The following is a 22457-nucleotide window of genomic DNA, read 5'->3' as shown; positions in this document are numbered from 1 at the left end:
TGTAAGTAGGAGATAAACAATTGGAGAGATTGTTTTTACTCTCTTTTATGTATTAATTTGATAACCCCTTGGTTGATGTCTACAAGGAGGGCTCCAAATCTTATTGATTCCTTACAAACTAGAAGTCAATGGCTAAATTGGAAGAGATTTAAATTATTTATAGAACTCATTAGGTAGGCCATCTAGTTGTCCCATTGGCTAGGCCATCTATTGTGTCTCCTAATTCTATCTCCGTGAGGACAGTGTCCATGATTCTGGCTACGGAGCTAGGAATCACCTTGGGTCTCGCGCATGCTATCAAAAGTCTGCAGGGATTTCTACATATTTGCCATTTTTATAATTAAAAACTTTCAAAAGTTTGAGATTTTAAACCTTCTTCTTTCAATGTTGAAAGATTTTTTGAAAAAAAATTACAATTCACTTTACATCAAACCTCGGTTTTTCGTAACCGCCCAAGGTACGGTGCTTCTTGGAGCAACAAACAACTTAAATAATAAAAGAGGAGAGCAAGGAGGCAGCAGAAAGTGCGGATCGAGGATCGCGGATGGATGCCGTCGGATGGACCAAGCGTGGATCGTCGGATTGGATGAAGGGGGGGGGGGGGCGGGGAGTGGGAAAAAAAACCCAAAATTCGAGCGCGCGAGAGAGAGCAGCAGGCCCTACAGACCTCCTACAAAGGAAGAACAAACGCGGCCAGCCATCGACCGTGTCTGAGAGAGCGCAGAAAGGAGAGGGCAGTAGAGAAGAAGTGAACAGGGTCTAAGCTACCAGAGCAGGAAGAGAGAGAGAGAGAGAGCGAGGGAGGCATGGCCCGCACCAAGCAGACGGCCCGCAAGTCTACCGGGGGGAAGGCTCCCCGCAAGCAGCTGGCCACCAAGGCGGCTCGCAAGTCCGCCCCCGCCACCGGGGGTGTGAAGAAGCCCCACCGCTTCCGGCCGGGGACCGTGGCCCTGCGGGAGATCCGCAAGTACCAGAAGAGCACGGAGCTGCTCATCCGGAAGCTGCCCTTCCAGCGGCTGGTGCGGGAGATCGCGCAGGACTTCAAGACGGACCTGCGCTTCCAGAGCTCTGCGGTGCTGGCCCTGCAGGAGGCCGCGGAGGCGTACCTGGTGGGCCTCTTCGAGGACACCAACCTCTGCGCCATCCACGCCAAGCGCGTCACCATCATGCCCAAGGACATCCAGCTCGCCCGCCGCATCCGCGGGGAGAGAGCCTAAGCGGCCGCCAAGTAGTAGCAAGGCTAGCCTGCCTTCCCGGAGAAGGCAAGCAAACGACCAATGGTGTATGTCTACACCACCTCTCCTTCCTGAGTCTGTCGCCTCCTGGCATCAATTCACTGTTCGCTCTTCTCTCTCGTGGGTAAGCCGCTGTCGCTCTAGTGTGTTTCTCCCATGCATTCTGCCTTCCCGCCCTCGCATCTTGAGTGGTTATCCATTCGTCCCCCGGACCCTTACACAGCTGCCTTCGTGTGCCAAGAGACGTTAGATGCGCTGCATGCCACTGCTGCACAGAAGGGGGTAATCGTTGCGTTGTACTGGACATGCGGCTGCTGATGTGAAGAAAACAATCCTAGCATCAGAGTATTGCCTTAGAATCCCCACAACAGTTTGGGCCCCATTGAAATTCATGGCTGGCCTGGCCTGGTTTTCCAATGGCTTGGCGTCTTCATCCTCTATGTGACACATCAATCTCCTGTAGGCATGCATCTTGCCTTTATGTAGTCAGAATGCAACAAGGAATGGATTATGTGGCCTAAGGGGTTTTGGGCGGATTGAATGTTTGTTTGGATTTGAAGCAGTCAAGGGAGTTGTTCTCGTGCAGTTATTGGCCTTGATCTAGGTTGATGATCTAGGGTGTGGGTTTCCTTGAGCTTACTGATTTGATTCCTCTTGTGAAAATGTGCCTTGAAGGGAAGGTTTGTGGCACTCACTTGTGTGTATTGGACACATGTATATGAGGTTGGGAGATTGATTACACTTTAGCATGAAGTAAATGCTTTAAAGGTGTATCTTTGAGGATGGTCCAATTGTAGGTAGGTTTGCATGCAAGGAGGCATGGAAGGGCTTGGGGAATGAGGCTAATGTCAGCATTATTTAGGCCTTTGTTGGTGGGTTGGTTTGTGTAGTTTTGTAGCTAGGTTGATGAAACCTTGGTCAATCAAATTTAGAATTCAGTTGTTTGGTGGGTCCTTTTGGCGTTGCATGGACCCTCCTTAAGTTAATCACACCTAAACCAACTAAAGTAAATAGAGTTGCCTATTCTACCTTTGTGAGATTCTATAATTTGCATGCTAGCAAGCTTGGGCTCTCTCCTAAATGTTTGCAAAAATAATGTCCATATCTCTTGTGATTGAAGTTTTGAATTGTGCAGTATGCATGGATGGTGCTTAAGGTGTTAATTTATTTTCAAGTCAATTTTTGGCACTTGGCTTTGATGCTTCTCCACTTAACTTTGCTTTTGAGTGGTTAACACAAGTTTCTATGTGGAGTTTGTTCTTTGATGTCTCAAACAAGCAATGACAAAGGCCGTTGTATTTTCACATATGGGGTTGATAAAAACCCCATTGAAATCTCTCAATTTTTCTAAAGTTTGTTGCTATCAAACATCAAAGATGTATGTAAGTCTTGCATTGCTCTCATATAGGCCTTGGAGTATTGCAGGGGTAGGTACATTCCACTACAATGGGAGTCATATGCATGAGTATCTTAGTAAATATTTATTGGTCACTAGAGAAGTTTCCTTGTCTATAGGACATTCCTCTCATATTGACATTATCTAGCCTTTGAAATTGTGTGTGAGCATACCTTGAGTCCTAAGGCTCTCAAAGATTTACTCTCGACGGGAACAAAAACTAGATCTGAAACTTTTTGGAAAGATGAAGATTGACCAATTCAAATCCTTGGAACATTGTCCAATGTCTAGTGATGCGATTGCCTTCAGGGTGTGTAAACATTCCATGTCTATGAGCTTGTAGATTCACCTATTCTATTCCTTTTTTATTTCCTTATCTATCTAATGCAAAGCATGCTATTTTGCATGCGCTATTCAAGACACCATTGAGCTTGTGTAAGAGTGGGAGAGGGTGAGAAGGATGGGTAAGGCTTTTAGTAGTAACATAAGATTGCATATGGTCTAGAAGTCCAAGCTAGAGCTAATTGGTGAAAATCAGGAGGCCACGAGGTAAGCTTTGAGATTGCATTAGATAGATTACAAGAGCAATGAGCTAGTGCCTTGTGAGAGCATGAAGGATTGGAAGCTTTTTCTACCATCACAATGAGAAGTCCAACCATAGAAGTTGGCAAATATTTCCAAGTATCAAGCTTTAATGGTTGGAATTTGGTGTGGAGTGCGAATAATAGGTAGGTTGTAGAGTCACAAGCACAACATGTAATTTATGTGTATGCAAAACAATGAGAATGAGAGAAGAAAGTAGTTCAATTGGTGCTTGTGGGCGGAATGGTGGAAGCTCATGAGCATGCATGTAAAGGCTATCATTATAAGTATGATAGTGATTTCCATGCACAAAGAGTTGGGCCATGGAACTTGCACTTTGAGTTGATATTCTTACATTTTGGTTGTCTTGGTAGTATGCACACCACTCACAAAAGGTTTATGGGCTCTCTGCTTGCACTCGCTTGTGTCCTTTGCACTTGTGCATGTTGCTCACTCAAAGTTTCTCTCGCTCTTTGTACAACTCTACTTTTGTGATTTGTGTCCTCAAGGTGATCTCACAAGTGTGCAAATGATTTGCTTGTGTAAGGTGAAAACACTTTGCAATGAGAAAGCCCTTGTACTCATTTACAAAGGAGTGTGAGATATTCACATAATGTGAATGTTGATCACAATCAATGTGTGACTTGCTAGACTCCTTGCAAGCTATTGACCAAAGAGCTTTGTGAACCATATCTCACAATCTTGTAGGTCTCTTGCTTACCAATTCACATGGCCTTGTGCACCTTGCAAGTGCGATTCCCACTCGCCACATCCTAGCTTGTTGCCACCAAGAAGCTTACACAGTAGGACGTTAGTCATGCTTACATGCCTTCGGCCTTGTTCTCATTTCTCATCAAAGATGTTTGATATATGCATTTGTCATGCAAGATCCAACACTCCTAGTGTAGACATCATAAACAATTGCATTAGTAGCAAGTCACCTTTTACAACCCAAAAACTTAGATCTACCCTTAGGGCTTATGCTTTGCTAACATGAGACTTTGAATGGGATACATGAATTAGGTTAGGAAGAGAATCGCCACCGGTTGCACCCATCTCTTATGTCATTCTTGAATCTCTTCGCCTTCTTTTGCACACCATTCACACATATGACCAATAAGTGTTCCCTTGGGAACACGCATACAATGCATAATCTTAACATAAAAAACAACCCTCTTATGCCAATCAAGATCGAGGAAAAATTTCCCACATATGCAAGAAATTGAATTAGAAGCTTCAATTACATTACCATCGAGAAGGATGATGTTGGAAAAGATTGTCAAAAGTATTTTTTCACCTTGAGTCAATAAAAGGTTTGTGGGCTCTTTGTTTGACTCTGCTGTATCCAAGCACTATGGCATGTTGCTCACACAGTTTCACACGCTCTTTGTGAAGCTCTACTTTTGTGACTTGTTTTCTCAAGGTGATCTCACAAGTGTACAAATAATTAGCTCTTGCAAGGTGAAACACTTATAACGAGAAAGCCCTTGCACTCATTTACAAAAGAGAAATAATCATTGAATGTGAATGTTGCTTTTTGTAGTCAATATGTGACTTGCTAGACTCCTTGTGCAAGTGCTCACCCTTGTAGGTTATTGACCAAAGAGCTTTGTGAACCATATTTCACAATCTTGTAGGTGTCTTGCTTGCCTACTCACTTTGTCCTCGTGCACCTTGAAAGTGCGATTCCCACTCATCACTTCAAAGCTTGTTGTCACCAAGAAGCTTACATTGTAGGACGTTAGTCATGCTTGCATGCCTTTAGCCTTGTTCTCATTTCTTTTCAAAGATGTTTGATATATGCATTTGTCATGCAACATCCAACACTCCTAGTGCCAACATTATGCACAATCGCATCAATTGGAAGTTCCCTTCTATAACCCAAAAGTTTAGATCTACCCTTTAGAGCTTATGCTTTAGCACCGTGAGACTTTGAAATGTATATACAAATTAGGTTGCAAGGAGAATTACCACCAATTGCACCATCTCTTATTTAATCCTTAAACCTCTTCCCCTTCTTTTGCACATCCTTCACACATATGAACAACATGTGAAATGCTCAAGTACTTTCTTAATGTACACTTTTTGAGAAAGATAAGAGAACTTTCTTGTCTCTATCCTACATTATCCTAATGCCAATAATATGACTTCTATTTCTCGAATCCTTCCTATTGAATATTTCATGCAATATCCTTTCTATTGAATATTTCATGCAATTTTTCTTTAGTACAGCCACATTCAACACAAATTTCTTAGTAATAAGCATATCATACACAAAGGATCAATACCATAAGACTACCATCCATAGCCCACTTTGTGGTGAAAATAATCAATCTCACTTTGTTTTGCAGAGAAGAAGAAAAAGAAGAAGAAGAAGAAGTAACACTTTCATGCACATTGATCCTTCACTTTGCTTCTCTCTCTCTCTCTCTCTCTCTCTCTCTCTCTCTCTCTCTCTCTCTCAAGCAAGATGTGAGCAAGATGAAAGAATAGAGCTCCACAAGTTGGCACACCATAAGGATGAATTTATCCTTTCATGTTTTAGTTTTTATATGTCCTTGATTTTTTGGACACCCTCTTATACCGTTGGCTTAAAGTGTTTATTTCTCATTTGTGCATACCCTATTGATTATAAGTCCTTTTCAACTTGTTGAGGTGAGAGTGTTACGCTCATGTCTCACCTAAAATATTATTACAATTCGCACGAAAGCAAGCATAGTTATCTTGAATAATTTATAAAATAACGTTCTTCTTAAAATTACAAGCACTTGATGAACAATTTTTTTCGTCTCTTTTTCGAAATTTGCAATTTTCTTTATATGCTCATCTTTCTCCTTGCTTTCCTTTATTTTCTAGAGAGGGTTAACATCACCCCCTCCTAAATATATGGCAGTCCTATGCTTTTCTAGAGAGGGTTAACATTACCCCATCCTAGACATGTGGCAATCCCATGCCACTCTACAATCAGGGGATAGCATTGTGTGGCTAGTGTTGGTGGGTCATGATGAGGTTGACTAGTAATGACATGACAATATTGGGTTATTGTTGGTGTATATAAACTTGTCTCTCTTGCTTTTGTAGATCGAAGCTTGTGTATAGTCAATGAGAAGAAGGAAATGAATAATATGATGAGGGCTATTAATGTTGTTGGGTGGGTCAAGTCAATCTTCAAGCCATAATTCTACCATAGAAAAGGATGTGTGCTCCTTAAGGGTATGTGTTTGCCTTATTGTGCTTTGATTATTTGTGCAAGTGAGTGTAATTGGGAGATGGGTTGAACCCCTTTATTACAAGGAGGTAGCTCAAAAAAGAGTTTATGAAACGCTCTTGGATGTTTGTTTTACATCTTAATAAAGAGGTTATAGATTAGTTTGAGGAATCAACTACAAATAATTTAGCATTTGAAGCTCTTTTAGATGAGTAAAGAGGCTTGTTCTAAGTATCTATACCCCTACTTGCCAAGAGAGCAGTGGATCACTCCATAGATTTAGAGCCCCACTCAAATCAAGTAAATAAGCCACCTTACAGACTCCAAATGCAAATGTGAAGAAGTTGCTAAGTAGATTAAAGATTTGTTAGAGATGGGATTTTTTGAGCCTAGTTCTTCACCTCATGCATCTTTAATCTTGATGGTTAAGAAGAAGGGTGGTTTCTTTAGATTGTGTATTGATTACAAGGACTTCAACAATATCACTATTAAGAACATGTATTCCATCCCTAGAGTTGATGACTTACTTGATGAGCTTAAGGAGACAGTATTTTACAAAGATAGGTTTGAGATTAGGCTACCATCATATTCATATGAGAATATAATAAAATTAAGATAGCATTTAAGAGTGATCGAGGGCTTTATCATTCTTTGCTTATGCTATTTGGGTTGAAAGCTACCCTAGCCACTAGTCATAGCCTCGTGAATAATATATTACGGCACTTTCTTTTCAAATTCATCTTAGTATTCTTTGATGATATTCTCATCTATAGCACATCATTGGAGAATTTGATGCATATGAGAAAGATACTTGATGTTTTCAAGTAGCATAGGTTATTTTATTCTTCTTATTTGCTAAGGAGACCAAGTGTTAATTTGTGTAAACTAAGGTGGAATACTTGGGACACATTGTTAGTGAGGAAGGAATTAAGGTTGATCTTAAGAAACTACAATGTATCAAAGAATGGCCAACCACTATACATACCACTTCTCTTCTTGGGTTTCTTGGTCTATCTTCTATCTATTGGAGATTTATTAGAACTATACAACTATTACAACACCTTTAATAGATATTCTCAAGAGAAAAACTTTCTTCTAGGATGCCATAGTTGATGGAAGCTTTAATTAGTTAAAGGAATTGCTTAATGCAGCTTCTATTTTGGTTTACTTTAACTTTTCTAAAGAGTTTATCATCCAGTGTGATATAAGTGGATAGGCATAGGTGCAATTTTACTTTAAGAGCATAGAGCCATTGTCTTTGAAATGTGTAAGCTCACAGAAAAAGAGATGGAATTGAATCTCTAGGACCAAGAAATGATGGCTATTTTTCATGCAATCAAGAAATGGCACCAGTATCTATGACAGTTGGCTTAGAGTCAAAAGTGATCATAGAGTTCTCAAGTATTTTCTCTCATAGTCAAAGCTCACTCGAGCAATATAAATGGGTGGCTATATTGCAACATTATGATTGTGATATTACTAATACTAGTGGCAAGGATAATATTGTGGTTGATTCTCGTTTTAGAATGTGGATATGTAAAATTTTAGCTATATTTAAACTTCATGGAGATTGAATTGAAGAGCTTCAAGAGACATTTGTTGCATGAGACTTCATTTATATATTTCAAAAATTATAGCAAGGGATAATGGATAAAAACTCTCAATTTTAGCTTATAGATGGTTCAAAGCATATGAAAAAAGAGTTTTAGATGGAGAGGCGTAGGGAAGAATATCAAGGATTTTATTCTTGATGTGTGCAATGTTATCAAAACAATATCAAGACTATTCAACTAGGAGGTTTGTTTCAACCATTACGTCTCCCTAGGGCCGAATGGATGCATTTAACCATGGACTTAATTATTGGCTTACCTACAACTAAGAAAGGGTGAAATCAAATTTATGTGATGGTGGATAGAGTCACTAGAGTAGCCTATATTATTCCCACAAAGACTCAATTTACAATATCTCAAGTAGCTAATAAGTTTACAGAGCATGTGTTTAAGTTGCATGGGCTATTGTAGGTCATAGTTTATGATATGGATACCAAGTTTATGAGCAACTTTTAGTAGGAGGTTTTCATCTCACTGGAGATAAAGTTAGCTCTATCTCAATATATTCTTCTCAAAATGATGGCCAAACATAAAGGGTAAATAAGTGGCTTGAGATATACTTAAGATACTTTTGTGATGATACGCAAGCATAAGTGGGATTCATGGCTTCATTTGGTTGAGTTTACTTATAAAAATTCCACTCATTCTAATATATATGTCTCTTCCTTTGAGGCTTTGTGTGGATATAAGGTTCCCCTTTCTAGTTCATGTTTAATGAGAAGATAAAATCTCAAGAAAAAGAAGAATTGGATCGCATGTGGACCCTACTTTAGTAGTATAATATAAATGTTAAGAAAGCTTAGGATCAAATGAAGCTTTATGCTGATGAGAAAAGGTGACTTATGGAGTTCAAAGAAGAAGAGTTGGTACTTTTGAAAGTGCCCCAGTCATGGTATTTTACTCTCAAGGATGGTTCTAGCAATAAGTTAGTACACAAGTCTTAGAGATCATATAGGATCATTAAATGTGTGGACGATTTGGTTGATCACATAGAGCTCCCTTTCTCCACAAAGATTCACAATGTTTTTCATGTGTGTCAACTCAAGTCTTTTATTGGTATCCAAATGGGTATCATGAAAGAGCTACCATCCATGGATGAAGAGGACATTATTTAACATATTCTTAAGGATGTCATAGGACAATATGAGAAGAAGCTTAGATCTTGGTTAATCTTGGAGTATTTGATCAAATGGCAAAGTCTATCACTTGAAGAGCTTCTTGGAGACTAGTATCCATTTTTGGGAGTTTCCTTTCCTTTAAGATGTTTTAGCTTGAAATTAGCTAAATTTAGTCCATGTTTTACTATAGATAACTCTAGATAACACTCTATTTTAGAATATTTTTTACTCTACATTAACAATAACAAAGTGTAACTTATATAACATGAAAAAGGTTTCATTTTGATGTATAGCACACTTCATTTGGAAAGCCTATAAAAAGTTGATGCTAGGAGATATATTCCATGGTTGATTTTGTGAGGTTTTGCGATGGATTTCATAAAATTATATTTATTTGTCGGGGCTCGTATACAAGGTGGATTTCTTGTGCAAAAAGTTGATGGGGATGTCTGTTTTTTTTTGGCATCATGTTAATTTAATGTGTAAGTGGGTGATTTCGTAAAATACATATTTAAATATGAGGACGTTTATGAGTTTAAAGTATGCACTCGTATTAAATTAAGGTTAGGACAGAGTTTTAATCTATTTATTTATTTTGTAGCTGAAGATTGCTAGGTATTCATTTTTGTCGGTTTAATTTTATTATTTTCTAACAATTGTAAATGCTTCGATTGATGTGTACAGTAGGTACGACGGTGGCGTTGGAAAGCATTAGGAGATAGCGTGTATTTATGTTATTTAGAAGAAATTATCATTTTTGATGGATGTATGTCTTAGGTGTGACACTAATATTTCTTTTGATGCACTTATTTATTGAAGTACTTGATATATATTTATTATTTTATATGAGCACGTGTGTACGATTTAAATATTCATTATTGATCATTGTATTTGGGCACAACTCGCCTCTTGGGGCGCCCAATTGCTTTATTCTTTATTTGGACAAAAGCAAACACAAAAGCTAAAGCATGGTAATTGTAAATTTGGTCTATTTTTTGAGTTTGGAGATGAATAAAATATTAAATATATGCTCTATGGAGCGCTCACACAAGGTATGGGGGGAGATTGTATCCAACCATTCACACATATGAACAATAAGTGATCCCTTAAGAACATGTATACGATGCATAATCTTAAATAAAGATGATGAAAAAATTCTCACATATTCAAGAATGAATTAGAATAATCAATTACGTTAACATTAAGGAGGATGATGCTAGAAAAAAGGTGATATAGCCAACTCACCAGAGTACACAACAAAAGTAGCACAAAATAGACAAAAACACAATATAGATGAGCGATGTAGGGTAAACACAGTATGTAGTGATGGAGATAAAGAGCCAAGGCAAAAATTGAGAAGAGTTGGTATTGCTTGAAACTTACTCTCTAGATACATATTCCTTGTTATGTTATGTTACAATGAGTTACAATGAGAGCCTTATATAGGTAAACTGAGAGAGGCAAAAATCTTTTTCTTGCGAAAGAGTGGAGCGGGGAGAATCTAATAAAGTTACATTGATGCCTTTAGGTGGGAACAAAGCAATAGGCTTTTTAAAAAGAAAAGGAATATTGTACATCATGTGTGAGTGGCCTTGTCAGGGTGGTTTTCGGAAAAGTAAATCTTCACAGTATTTTGGATTCCCGGCACATGCTCTTGAATGTGACATCTAGGGCATTAAAGAATAATGACCACTGAAGTAACCTTTTGTTTCCTATTTCATTTGGTGCCTTTTTGGTTAAGTACCATGGTACATTTTTTAAATCAGTTCTGATAGTGAAAGGAACAAATTCTACAAAGAATCTAAAAGCTTTAATGGCTTTAATCATTGGAAGGATCTCTCGTTGGTAAGAAGGATAGTTTTTCTGGGTCTTTTATAAAATCTTGGAAGCATATCTGCATGGGTACAATGTTATAGGTTCTTGTTCTTCTTCACAAAGACAAGCTCCCCATCCAGAGTCGGATTCATCGGTATATAAGATAAGCGGATGAGGGCAATCTTAAATGGAAAAGATTGCTAATTAGGCTTTTAATTTGCTGTACATCCAAAGCATGGATGTGTTCCCACTGAAACTTTCCTTTCTTGAATAGGGGATATAGGTCTTTTGTATAGGTGGCAATGTTGGGTGCGGATGAATTTACCCAATTTAGGCAACTGAGAAATTGTTGCAATTGTTTTACTGAGGTTAGAATATCTGGCATATTCATAAGTTTTTTCAAGACATGGTCTTGAAGTCTAATTTATCCGTGAGTTATTTCAATGCCAAGAAAATCAATTGAAGTTTGGAACATAAGGGACTTAGTAGGTGATAGAACCATTCCAACGGCTTCTACTGAAGTAGCAACCTGAGATAGATGATGTATGTGATCTTGGATAGTTTTTGAAAACACCAGAATATCATCTATGTATATTAAACAAAAAGAAAAAGTGTCAAATCACATCTGTATACTCTTGAAATTTAGTGGGTGCAACCTTGATGCCAAAGGAAAGGACTGTCCATTGGTAATGTACGTGTGGGACACAGAAAGTTGTTTTATACCTGTCTTCCTCTTTTAATGGCAGTTGCCAAAAGACGGATTTAAGGTCAAACTTGCTAAAAATATTGGCCTTTTTAATTCTCTTGAGTAGTAGATCCTTCAGAGGGATAGGGTGACCATGGCCTATAAGATATTTGTAATTGATGACCATTCTCTTTTTGCCGCGTTTCTGCTTCGAATGCTTGTTGACATAAAATGCCTAACAAGCCCAAGGGAAAGTTGTAGGTTCAATTAACCCTTTTTCTAGTAAGGATTGTATTTCCTCTTTACAGAGCATTAGATCTTCTTCTTTCATGGCTTGATGAACAACTTTTATGGGTATAGCATTTAGATGGATGGGTAGAGAAATAACATATTTTTGTCTTTTTTCTTTATATATCATGGGGTCCTCATGCATGAATTGTTGAAGTCTGCCTTTCATGTGTTTGATTAGATCTTCATGCTTCTTCATCTCTTGCTTTATCCAAAAATCTCAGGCAAATGTATTGTCTTGTCCAATGGTCTCGGTGATTGAATAGATTGCTCTACCAATCCGAGGGAGTAGAGGTAGCTGTGTCTTTTTGTTCTTAAGGTGATACCAAATTTAGTTGACCAGAAAGTGTATGGAACAAGATGTTGTAGGATATTAGTGCCAATCAAAAGGTCATACCTCATTTGCCTCATGAGATGGATTTCAATGGGCACCTTGATTTTACCAAAATAAAGATATGCATGTGTAACATGGATAAGAGTAATCTTCTTATTATTTGAGAGCTCCATTATAATGGGTGTAGTGGCTTTTATGGATTTTTTGGGGAAAAGCTCGAAAGGGGCAATGGTGAAACTTGATCCTGTATCAAGTAAAGTATCTACATTCAAAGAGAATTGTGGCATGTTCTTGAGCTGAACACATACCATGGGAATGGGCCCGCCAGTATCTAGGGCATTTACTTTGAATGTTTGTTTCTTGTCTAATCTGATTTGGTTCACTGGAGTTGTAGGAGTAGGCCTTCCTTGAGAAGTAGAAGGTAAGTCTTGTAATTCCCTTAAGATGACAGTTGTTCCTTCTGCTAGTTCTTTTTTATTAGAAAGGATTCTCCTGTATACCTTGCATAATGACCGGACTTCTTGTTGCATTTGAGTAAATGCTTTGAGTATTTCTTCATTAGCATACTGAGTGGCAGTAGTTGTCGGTGTCAAGGACTGTAACAACTGGTTTGCAGTTCTTGGTTGATGTATGCTTTTCGGCTTGTATGGGATGAACATGTTTGCATGATTCTTAGTTTTTGGAGCCAAAGTACTTGGTTTAGGCAAATCATAAGGGTTAGAGAAAAACTCTTTTCTTATTTTATTCTTATTCTTTTTTGTTTTGGAAGAGGATGTGTCAGTGTCTGAAGTGTTCGATGATTCAGAGGAATCATACTTCTTTTATTTTCCTTTTAAGTCTTTTGAAAAACCATTTTTAGGGTAGGAACTGAAGGCTGAAGCCATGAATTTCTGTTTCTTATCTCCTAGGAAATAAGATTTGTGAGCATTTACTGGATGAAATCTGGATGGCATGATTGTATCATCATCCGAAACTTCGGTTGCATCAGAAATAGTATCTTCTGATGTGTCTTCTTCCTCGGGCTCTTTTTCCTCAGCTGTATGCCAAGAATGGGAAGAACTTGATGTAGAAGCTTTTGATTCATATGATTCTGTCTCACTAACAGAATCAGTGTCGTACTCATTGTCATAAGAGTATTCAGTGTCCGAATAACTGTCATATGAATAACAACTATCGTAATCAATGTGATGTTGCATCATATTGACCTTGGCGGCATTTGCTTGCTCTTTCTTCTTTGGACACTTGTTAGTCAGATGAGGACATCCATAAATTAAACATTTCAGTTCCTTTTTCTTTGACTCATTCATATGCTCTTGTTTGTAATGTGCCTTTTCTTTTGAGTGCTTGTATGGCTTTCTTGAATGCTTCAAGTATCTAAGCCTTTTATCATCTTGTTTGTTGAAAAAGGTTTTAGCATGAGCATAAGTTCTGTGATACATGGGAGGATGGTGATGTCTGTGATGCCAATGTTTGTACCTTGATACATTGTCACAGCCAAAATCCATATCAAACTTATATGCTTGCTTGCAGATGGATTGGGGAAACCTTTGATTCAACTGAGTCATTTTCTGGTGGTGACAAACTTCTTTAATTGTTTGTTCTATGGTCTGAATGATCTGCCCCACGCTGTGTCTGTAAAGTCTCTGTTTTCTGTTTTCATTTTTTGTTTGCAATAAAATGGAATGGGCTTTGGGAAGGAGCAAACAAGGTGTTTCTTCATGGTATTGTCATGAGCTCCTAAGCTTTCATACAAAAGATCTCGCATATAGATAAAATATTCTTTGTATATGCGGGGATCGCAAAGCTTTGACTTAAAGAATGCTTCACGAGCTTCTAAGACATCATCAAGCTTATTGCCAACTAATTCTCTTAGTAATAATTCAAAAAATATATGTACAGGGTTTGGAACTTGTGCAATGGCGACTTTTAACTGTGGATGAATGGATGTCCACCAATGCTTGATTCCATCCACAAAGCCATGTGTGATAGCATTTAGTATATCAATTCAGTTGGTTTGTGGTTTGTCAACTATTTTTTTTTTCTGCATATGCATACATCATGTAAATTAGTAGTTTTATTTGTTCTGATGTTTTCCCATTAATGGACCAGATAGGAAATGAGCCAACTTTTTCTGGGACACCAATCTTCTTGTAGAAGTTGTTATGGGATGTTTTAGATGTGGAACCAGAAGTAGTAGCATTCAATGGGGCTGTTGGAATAACAGAAGAGTGATGTGTATTCATTTGTGCTCGAAGAATGTTGGTGGGAGATTTAGACATGTGAGGATTGATAGGTGTGAATTCTTCCTCAATCACACTATCACCATCTTCATCCGAAGATGTGAGGGTATAGGCTATTCTTTCCTCAAAATAAGCTTGATCCGGAGCATACCATGCAGGTGTTTCTACAGGTGGTAGATCTGGTGGGTTTGTTCTATACTCTCACCCAAATATTGAGAGTTGAGCCTGTTATGGACATGTTTGGTAAGATCTTCATTATCCTGCTCTTCAGGATCTATGCACAGGGGCATGCTTTCAAGAACTAGATTTCCTTCTCTCAAAGTCTTCTGTAACCTTTCATAGAATGTACACAACAATACACTAGGCAGCCTTTTTTTTAGTGAATGCTTAATAATACATAAAAGCTATACCTTATTTACAAATAAAACTTGTGTTTATTTCTAAAAAACACCTCAAAACTTACAAACTTGTAATCTATGATATGTATACTTGAGAACAATCGACATCATTGAAATTATAACATATCTTGAAACTACTATCCACAAGCCTATGGAGCCAAAATCGAGCCTAAAACGACCTCAAATGGCCAAAAACACATGACAAAATCCCTAAAGTGCCTAGTTGCAATGTATACACTGTTTTACTTGCTTCTGATGCCTTCACAAGCACTATCCAAGGAAAAGAGAGTGAGAGTAGAAAAGGTTCTTACCAATTACTTGCTTTCTTGAATCCTTGCTCCTTCTCCTTCACTTCAGTCTTCAAAATAACTTCTCTCAGTAGTATTGCTCTAATACCATGTTAGAGTCACATGGTAGAGAGACTTGCTTGAGCTACTGCACCAAACACATGTAATACATATAAGAGAAATCTCGCTCAAGAATATAAGAAAAGAGATGAAGGCTAAAATGCTTTCTTTTTGGTTTCTCTCACTTCTTCATCTCACAATATAATGTACATAAAGTATAGATAAGATACAACATAAAGGAAAGTGGCCTACTATGCCAAACAATGTATAACTAACTATACTATTCAACTAGCATTAAAATTATGCAATTTATAGGTAGGTGTAACTAGTCAAATATAATAAGTGATAAGTCAATGGGGCCATGTGAGTATCATAATGAGCACCAATGTGTGTAGATGTGCAAATCCATCTAACGAAGTGGTCCATCATTAATGTTCGCATGTGTTGAGCTTTTCATCTAAACTTGCACCCCATAGTTTGATTTAGACCTTTTAGGATCAAATCGTTTAATATGGCCATGTAATTCTATCTTGAACAATGTCACTTTATCCTTATAACTCTACCATAAATATATTAAAGTCTTAGTTAAGGACATAACTTTGAATCCTTTTTTGGGTGACCATTGTGCATTTATGTCACCGACTTGTTAGCTGCTGTAGATGCGGTTGGTACACCGCCCATGAATAATAGCTAGATGACAGCTATCCTTATCTACTCTAGTTCGTGGCTCAGTTAGTATGCCACCTTAGTTAGTTGAGTTTGGTTTGAGACCCATATATAGGGTTTTTCTATTTCTTTGTACTAGACTTCTTTTTGGCTTACACAACTAAGAAGAGGAAAACTGTTTTCAGCCTCCACCTTTGTGTGCATTCCCCCATTGCGCAAGTGAGAAAGCTACAAGTGAGACTTCTTCCTTCTCTCTGTGACATTCCCGATTTCTAAGCATACGTTCTTCACATGAACCACCTCTTAATAGGAGGTCATGAGAATAATAAATTGAAAATAAAGGAATTTTTTTTATTTCCCCCCTTTTTCCCCTAGCGACTGTCGTGCTGGAGGGGAGGGGAATAGCAAGGATGACTGAGCATCCTTGCTGGATGCCTGAGGGGGGGGGGGGGGGGTGAACCCATGCAGGATGCCGCATGGGGGAGGAAGGATCCCCTCCCCTCCCCTATAAAAATCATGGCTATGGGAGCTTTCGGGGGGGGGGGGGGGGGGGGGAAGGGAAGAGTCGAGAACTCTGACGCTACCATTGGTCGCTGTCGTGGAGTGTGAGGGTGGATGCTGGCCATCGAGAGGGAGGGGACAAGGTGCTTGCGTTGCCGTGAGTTGGGGGAGGCCCACATCGACACCAGCTGAGAAGGGGAGTGTTGAAGAGGAGAGAGGAGAACGGTCAGACTACTGAGGTTGGCCGTGGAGCAAGGGAAATCGCTGCCAATATGCCGTGATGCGCCGTGAGGAGGGAGGAGTTGCTACATAAGAGCTGCCAGTCTCCATGCTGCATCAGTGGAAGAAGGAGGGAAAAGTGACGAAACGTCGTGCAAAGGATGGAAGGAGGGAGAGGTTGGTCGCCATGCTCCATCAGTGGAGGAGAGGGAGACACCACTGATAGCCGCCGCCTGGGCTCGCTTAGCCACCGCCGGCTGCCAATCCGAACTGTTGCCACCATTCCGCCCCCTAACCGCCATTAAGGCCTCCAAAAATCCTCCTCATCCACGTTCCCCTTCTTCCACATGGTCCTACATCACACGCCCCCAAAAGCTTCTTAGAAGCTTCTTGGAAGCTTCTAAAGGGGGGGGGGCTTCCTTAACACCCTTTTCCACTAGAACCTCCAAAAGCCCACTTTTTCCCCCCTCGGGCTTTGAAGAGAAAGCCTATAAGGCCCTTAGGCCCGGTTCTGTAAGAGAAGAAGAGGGGCTTCTTTAAACCCCCTTCTCACTTGATCCCCCAATAAGCCCATCCCGAGCGGACATTTTGAAGAGAAGGAGAGGAAGCTTATAAAGCCCCCTTCCCACCAATCATCCCTAGCCAAGAATTTTGGAAGAAGAAGAAGAAGAACTCTCAAGGCTCCATTTCCGCAAGGCCCATTCAGAAGAACCCTTTTGCGAACTCCTCCTTTCCCACAAAAAGGCCCAAGCTCCGAACCCTAAGACCTTCCATAAACCAAATTCCGCAAGTCAGTACTTCTGTCAAGGAGCCGTATTTCAAAGGGAGTTTTTGTGTACGAGGGAGACGGCCAAAGATCTTGAGGCTGCATACCAAGGCGAGCAAATTCACTGATCGCGTAAGGGCAAAGGCAAACCGGAAGTCCGTAATTACGCCTATGATGGCCCCTAAAAAGTCACAAGGCGCGCTTGCAGGAGGTTCTTCTCCTAATATTCATGTGGATATCTCCCCGAGCCCACAAGTCCAGGTTTTTACTAATTTTGATTCCACACAAAAGCATTGCATTAATTATGACAACTTCATGGATTAGGAAGCACCTATGCATGCTTAAAATCACCTAGTCAAGTCAAATGCAACTGGAAATAAATCGACTATTCAAACAATGATTAGAATTAGTTCATGACATGAAATTGGGTCATTGGTATTTTCCAAATAAAGAAATTGTCTATCCATTTAACGTCCTTAATAGTATGTTGCCTTGTCGTGCATGTCAAAGTGACGGCCTAGAACACCTATTGCCTATCATTATAAGGTTGAGATTATTAAAGTGCACCTTTGACTAGGCATGGAAAGATGAATTGCACATCGTATTTTTTTTTGACAAATCTTTACTGAATGATTCATTAGGGAAAGTCCTTAACCCCGTAGGAAATAGAAGAGTGCGGAAATGATTCTAGGAATTGGCGTGTGGCATGTGATTGTAAATTGGAATAGGTCAACTCTAGTTTTTTTGGCATGAATTTCACTACGTTGTAGTCAGGAAAGGAGTGCATGTTGCAGATTTGTCATATGAAAAATTTCATTCATCAAGAGTTGTATTTAGGGAAAGGTTGCATGGTTTATTGAAGCATGAAATCTTAAAAGCTTAGAAAAAGAATTGTGGGCATGATTCTTGAATGCAAGTCCTAGTAGGATCAATGGAAGTTATGCCGCAATTTAACATGCGTTTTGATCTTAACAAGAAAAGTTAGGGTTATTACGAATTTAGGGGTACGTAGAAGCAATGAATCACGCGTTTAGGTGAATTGTGAGATGTTACAACTAGCTTTCTCCTTTAAGATCAAGTTAACATCTCTAGGGATGGTTCGTCCTTGTCGCAAGACAAGTAGATCGAATTATCTAAATCACCTAACCCGCAAGGGATTCGCATAGGATGGCTCAACCGATACGCTAAATAACCCAAGTGCTAACTAGGGTTTAGCACGTTAAGGAATTGACCTAGTTTCACGCACTTGTTACCAAGACAAACCCTTGAATCAAAGGTCCTACCCACATTCACGGAATGTAGGGACAATTGGACGCTCATGCATAAAACGATCTAAGGTTTCTACCCTAAGAATCACTCGTTCAAATGATGAAACTCGGATTGAGTTGGAATCCCTAGGACCGAACGTTGTCGGCCTAGTGTAATTAGGAATGAGTTGGATAAGAAGACACCCTAAACACTGCTTCTCGTCTGGAAATAATTCCGTGACCAGAAAACGCCGTTCAATGGGTGGAATGATCCCATGGAATAGATGCGACACTTGTGCAATAAGTTGCAACGTCGCATAGACTTGTGGCTTGTTCACAAGAGAGTTTTGCCATTTCTTGGAATAAGGTTGGCAAGTTCTTGCGCAAGTTTAACTTGCAAGAGGATGAGTAGTCATCCTGTTATATCACCTTTCTTGGGGAAAATTGCCAAGTAAAGGGAAGTTAGGTATTTGCTTGGAAGCAAACGATCAATCAATAAATTGGAGCGACATGGTCGCCAGGATTTACTGTTAATAAAACCTAAGGTATTGGTTAAGTTGGATTAACAGGGTATGGCCCTAACCCAAGGACAAAAGGGTGAACAAACAAACTCTTGGGGATCTTGCCAAGTCACAATTGATCCCGGATCGAATGCTGGATGCATTCGGAGAGAAGGATTCACTCCTTAACAGTTGGCCAAATAAATGACCACTGGAATTGATTGTGCTTGTAACAGTTTAGAAAGCACTGTTTGCATTGTTTGCTCAAAGAACTAAAGGATACAATGATATTTAATGCTTCAGGTTGAAGGCCTGAAGGGAGAGGCAACTTCAATTACCCCCGACTACCTGCCTGACCCTAACCAAGGGGGTTGTTGACCGCGCCGGGAACGTGGACCGAACTCGCCGCGAGAGGTCTTTCCGTTGAGTTCTACTTGGAGCAGGAGGACGCTTGGGTGCCAGGGGAGGCTCTGGCCGTAAATCCCTCGCCTTCCGGTCCTGCACAAGAGGCTAACGTGACTCGGGATTGGATCTCGAGGCCCGCATACTAGTTTACGGGTGGAAGCTTGGAATAGTGATCCCTATGGATTACTGGATAGCCCTCGAGCGGATTATGGACAAGCCTACGGGCGGAACTCCTTGTATTTCAAAGATAAAATGATGAAATGATAATAAAGAATTTGTTTGATATTGTGTTTCTATGTCACGTGATAAGATTACGTGAAGGAACCAGTGCTTAACAGGATTAATTAAAGAAGTTGATTGTTATATGTCAAATTAATGTGTTAGATAATTACATAACTAAAACAAACCGAGGAAAGTGCGGAGGATGGACCATGGGTCCGTCCTACGGTTGGGTGGTCCTGGTTAGCCGGGAACTTTTCTCAAAAATCTCGAAGAACAGCGGGAGGATCATCATCAGCAAAACGAATAAACGAGAGCGATGACCTAGAGTTATGTCTTAACCGATTTACGCTGTTTTAGGGGAACGGAATGGGACTATGCCTTATGGCAGAGAGGTTGAGCTTTGCATCCCCCTCGTTTCCCATTCTCCTTGAACCAAGTGCAGCATAAATCCGCTTCGGAGCTGGCGTTTCTGCATAAAGTAGTACGCTTGGGTCCGATGCTAGTTGCTGCTAGATAATGACCAATCAGGATAACCTTGATTCAGGTCGATCCTAAGTGGGGAACGGCCAGGATACTTCCGCTACGTGGTAGACGCAGGAAGACCTAGATCGCAAATCCCGTAACATTCCATGGGAATGTTGGGCGGAGCTTTCTAGACATCCTTTCCAATGGATTGCTAAGCCGTGTCCTGGATGATTCTAGTGGGCACATTACACTCTCCCATAATCTTGATATGGTATCAGAGCCTGGTTCGTGGTAAGGAGCTCAAGAAAGCAAACCAAGTTCGCGGTGTTTTGGTAAGAGGACCAGTGTTGCTTTCATTTTTCGAGTTTGGGAGCAAGTCTCTGCAGGTAGCACACCCGGAAGTGCAAGAGTGCATTGTCTCAGATTGAGATGCCTTTTGCGGTGCAGCAAGAGGGCAGTTTTTTTTAATTTGAGGCCATTTCGGGGCTTGTTTTGGAGGCGGAAGTTTTTCACACGCACTCAGAAAAAGGCCCTGTTTTTTGCTGTGCGACCACCGTTCTACAAATCGGTGAAAAGTTACCGTAGAAATTGCATCGTATGCTTGTGTGCAGAGACATTGGGAGTTACAGAATCATCCTTGTTGCTTGTTGATGCAAAATCGTCATTAGGAAGTGACTGTGTGATCAAATACCACTTTCGTCAGTTTTGTAGATTTGCCCTTATGAGGCTGAAGCTGTGTTTTTTGCAGTGACAGAATTTTTTGCAGTATTCTGTAATGGTGTCTGATTCTCTTTCACAGATTGTCATTGAAAAGCTTGACAAGAACAACTTCCAAGGTTGGAAGTTTAGAATGACGAATTTCCTTATGGGAAAAGGATATTGCGAATTCGTTGCAGGAAATGAAGAAGAACCAGTTCTTCATGATGCTCCTAATCAACAACAAATGTAGGCATTTAAAGGATGGCATGAGAGAGCTAGGAAAGTTATGTACTGGCTGTCTATCAGCATTTCAGACTTTATGATTGTGCATATTCAGGATGCAAGTACGCCAAAGGAGGCATGGGATACTTTGTAAAAAATGTATAGCACAAATACGCAAGCTAAGAAAATGCAGCTCAAGCAAGAGTTACACAATGTGCAAAGAGAAAGTATGAGCATCAATGACTACCACATGAAGGTGAAGAAGATTGCAAATGCACTTGCTTCCATTGGGTCGCCAGTGGAAGATGATGATTTAGTTTCTGTGACCTTGAATGGTCTAGGAAAGGATTATGCACAGTTGCGAACATCGATCTCCGTCAGTGAAAGATTTTCTGATTTTGAGGAGTTGATTGCTCTTCTAATTTCTGAGGAGCAGAGAAGTGGTGGTGCATCTTCTTCAGGAGAAACTTCAAAAGAAGCTGTCTTCTACTCAAATGCTGGAAGAGGTAGAGACAGAGGTAGAGGAGGCCGTGGTAGAAATCAGAATATGCAGCAAACTCAAGAAAACCAGTCCTATGGAGGAGGACCTGGTAACTCTAGAGGCAGGGGGAGCCAAAGAGATCGTGGTAGATGGCAAAGAGACCAAAATGCAAACAGCAATGTTGAATGCTACTACTGTGGTAAAATGGGTCATATGGCTAAAGACTGCTATAAAAAGCAGAATGACATCATGAATGGAAAATTGCAACAAGGAAATTATGCATCTTCTAGTAGACAGGGTGATGACAGAAATGAGCATTTATTTATGGTGCAACACATGACCAATTCTGTGACAAGTGCAGAAGAAATCAACAATGTGTGGTATGTTGACTCAGGTGCATCAAACCACATGACATGTCATGCAGAATGGATGTAGAATGCAAGGAAAATGAAAAAAAATAGGATTTTGGAGACTAGTGATGATACTGCACATCCTATTGTGCAGATTGGAAAAATTCCTTTGTCTATGCAGGATGGGAAAAAGAAATACATGTCGAATGTATTTCATGTCCCGAATATCACTAAGAACCTGGTTTCTGTTGGTCAAATGATTGAGTAGGGCTTGCAGGTCAGATTTAATTCTCATGGATGCTTTGTTGGGGATATGAAAAAAAAGGTCGCTTGATAGCAAAAGGAAATAAGAAGGGCAGAATGTTTCCGTTGGATGCATACATGCCTGAATTGAGTGCAGCAATGTTTGCACATGGGACTGGTGTAGTTGCAGATATTGATATCTGGCATAAACGCAT

The 22457-nt window shown here is 39.9% G+C and overlaps 1 protein-coding gene across 1 annotated transcript; it reads left to right on the top strand.

The window, feature by feature from the left end:
- Positions 1-752: 752 nt before the first annotated feature.
- LOC148033780 (histone H3.2) lies at positions 753-2283 on the top strand. The gene has a single exon (XM_087681766.1). The coding sequence runs from the start codon at positions 807-809 to the stop codon at positions 1215-1217; it is 411 nt and encodes a 136-aa protein (XP_087537892.1). The 5' UTR covers positions 753-806; the 3' UTR covers positions 1218-2283.
- The last annotated feature ends 20174 nt before the right edge of the window (positions 2284-22457 follow it).

This window comes from Lygodium microphyllum, chromosome 7, assembly GCF_053477565.2.
Source record: "Lygodium microphyllum isolate KBCC chromosome 7, Lygodium_microphyllum_v1.1.10, whole genome shotgun sequence".
Taxonomy (NCBI): domain Eukaryota; kingdom Viridiplantae; phylum Streptophyta; class Polypodiopsida; order Schizaeales; family Lygodiaceae; genus Lygodium; species Lygodium microphyllum.
The sequence above is the reverse complement of the archived record's forward strand: the minus strand, read 5'-3'. Positions and strand labels throughout refer to the sequence as shown.

Bases quoted from the DNA above. Each gene is read 5' to 3' on its own strand.
- LOC148033780 (XM_087681766.1), top strand. From the start codon at position 807: ATGGCCCGCACCAAGCAGACGGCCCGCAAGTCTACCGGGGGGAAGGCT.